The following is a 3,148-nucleotide window of genomic DNA, read 5'->3' on the forward strand; positions in this document are numbered from 1 at the left end:
GAGTAGAGAGTTTATTTTTTCTTACACAAAATCTGTTTCATTCATAATTATTAATTAACATAATTTCATTATCGTTTAATAATGTAAAGTTACACTAGTAACAATGTTTTTTGACATAATAAATTTTATACATTTGTCATTTTGATAATTGCTGAAAAATGATAAACAATTATTACAGAACACTATTGTTAAGTCACTTGATGACTATTTGAGTCGTTTGTAAATTCTAAGAATTGGTACCTGGAAATAATTATGAAATTATATTGCTTAAAGTGATTGCACAATAATTTATAACAGTGATATAGAATATAAAATTGTACGACAGCATGATAATACCTCACGATGATTAATTGTAGTTACCTTGAAAGTTTAAGAGCTTTACTATTTACTTAAGATTACAACGACGATCATATATGTACGTGAAACCCGATTTTCTGGTTCCAACGATGAAAATGATAAAATCCCAAGAACTATCTGGTCTTTGAATATCACATTTATTATTATTCAAAGACCGTGTAACTTGCAATGTCATGGTATTAAATGTCATTGAATTTTATTAAAATGCAATGAAGATCAAATATCATGGAACAATAGTTGAGGTTATGTAATACACCGTAGAAAAAATGTGGCGAGAAATAAAGCTATTACCTTAGCACTGTCAAGAGGATACATCACACAATGTTCCATAATTCCAGCAAATGCACCTGCTGTCATGTGTACAGCCACGGAAGACGTAGGCAAAGACTCGTAAACATCCGTATTCATATTTCTGAAGATGCTTCAATGCGATTTCCAGTTCACGGCTTTAAAATGCCGCAATTCCTATATGCACTGTCTTGAAGCAGACAACACGCTTTCGGCAATAACTGATGCCGTATTACCGTTTATGTAGCAGCATTTGCTTTGTAACCGCCGAAACGTTCATTCAAGAAAAGACGAGAGTAACATTCGTTCTTTCGGAATGATGAGACGCAATAGTATTAGCTGATCGTGTCTTAATGGAACCGGACTGGAATTGAAAAGGCTGCTACCCTCGATAGGCAAATTTACAATGTATAATCCCCCTCCACTTATTCACGCCGGAAAGAAATTATTACATCTGCTTACACTACTTTCTTGAAATACAGGGACATATGGCATTTACATCCGATTGTTTATTTGAATCGTTACGAAACTCGATACATACTGGCATTCTTCGCGATACGGTTACGAATCGTCATACGTACTTTGGTGAGGTTAGGTGTACGCGCACGTGTCACGCATGCGTCGTATGCAACCACGTGGTTTATGCGTGCAGTATATGCTACGCAGTAGTGAATTTAAGTAGTCTGATTACTGTGCAAGCATGCTATGCATGCACATGAACACGCATGATAATGCATTCGTTCAATGGATGAAAAAGATGGACCATTGGATTTACGTGGTTTCAAACCGCAAAATAAGTCTTTTCACACAATTATCCAAGGTTTTCCTATTTTTTTAGATACCATTACAAGTTTCCTATCTCACATTTTTAACATTTTACCTTAATGCACCTAATTGAAATTCTTCAAGTTTCTCTATTGCCTACAAAGCATGACTAAGTTATAAATTAAAATAAATATTCATTGTAAAGTAGTTATTTTTTAACAATACAAATTCATGTTATTTTTACAAATGTTATCGTTTAATATTTATTTGTTCTATGCTGTATATTGCTGTATATTTCAAATAAAAATGATTTTTATATAACTAAAGTTATGATAATAACAAGAGTATTTGTATTTTATTCGTTCAATGTCAGAATTCAACCTAAAGAAAGTTTATCGCGTGATACATGTACATAAATGGTTAATGGCGTTGAAAAATTTAATATTTGTTTGGTTTAAATTTTGTAGTTCATAACACTTTGCAGACGATTCTACATATTCTAGACAATGCATATGTTGTACAAACACGTACAAGGTCGTGATATGTAACGTATGACAAACTGTTCACATATTGTCGTTCTATTTATAGAAAATATCGTAATTACGATTTATTATGTATTATACTTTCCAAAAATATAGTGCTTCACGAAGATCATTCAACCGAAAGTCATATTAATTTGTCTCCTTCCTCACATAAAAATTCATCTTATGACATATGTTTTGAATAATACACAAAGGTCTTTGCTCGCACTGCATATGGATCTATGAGGAGGCCGGTTAAATGGCAAGGTCGATTACTATAGTTTTACTTGAGTTGAAAGAAAACAGGAAAATTTGATATGTGTAATTGAAACTTTTAATACCTAACTTAATTAATTATTTAACAACTGTTTCCTATGTTTCCTAATTATTTCTCTACCGGTTCTTATTTTTTCCTTTGTGGTTAAGTATTCTGTAATGACATCATCGTACGTATACAATTACGTGCAATTTCATTACGTCCGTATCATTAGTAACGTTTTCCAGATAAAATGAAAGCTTTTTTTTTTTAAACTCGATACTACTTCTAGTTACGAAAATTCCAGTTAAAACATGTAAGATATAGTACGATTTCTTGTTTAGACATTTAAAATTAAAGGAAGGTTTTAAATATTTATGGACTGTTTAACATGTATACAAAAAATCGCTTTATTTTAAAGCAATTATAGTAGTAATTGGTTTTATAAATTTTTAGTTACTATATTACATATGGCAATAAATATTTTAAAAAGTTGGAAAAAATATTCTACAATATTTTTACAGTAATAAAGTGTAATGTACTCCCGTTTATATACACATTTATACAAAATTATCCATGTACAGAATAAAGAACACGCTTATTAATAAATGTAACATTCTCTGTAAAAATTTAATATTACAATTTTTAAGTATTGAGTAAAAAGTGATGCAATGTACAATTCTTAATGTCAAAAAAAAAAACAAAAAAAACGAATGATTTCACTGCATTGCAATTTCTTGTTGCTATTATTTCATTATTTCTTAAAAAAAAAAAAAAAAGGAAACTATTGCTTATTTTTATTTAACATCACAGAGCAATTGATTTTAGTTTCTATCCTTCTTGCTGAACTTAATTATAAAAAATTTGCCAGTAAAATATATCGAGAAATGTAAGCAATATTATTATATTTATAAAATGCTTATATTATCAGAGTGTACGACAATTTTTCAAACATAATATC

General features: G+C 29.9%; 1 protein-coding gene across 1 annotated transcript in view; it reads right to left on the reverse strand.

Moving 5' to 3' along the window:
* LOC108572721 (mitoferrin-1-like) overlaps nt 1-984 on the reverse strand; it is a 3,830-nt gene extending 2,846 nt beyond the window's left edge. Inside the window, exon 1 of the mRNA XM_017934998.1 lies at nt 649-984. Coding sequence (XP_017790487.1) covers nt 649-765 — 117 coding nt within the window. The 5' untranslated portion in view covers nt 766-984. The remainder of the gene's footprint in view (nt 1-648) is intronic.
* Nucleotides 985-3,148: the final 2,164 nt, after the last annotated feature.

This window comes from Habropoda laboriosa, unplaced genomic scaffold (genome assembly GCF_001263275.1).
Source record: "Habropoda laboriosa isolate 0110345459 unplaced genomic scaffold, ASM126327v1 scaffold22, whole genome shotgun sequence".
In the NCBI taxonomy this organism is placed as follows: domain Eukaryota; kingdom Metazoa; phylum Arthropoda; class Insecta; order Hymenoptera; family Apidae; genus Habropoda; species Habropoda laboriosa.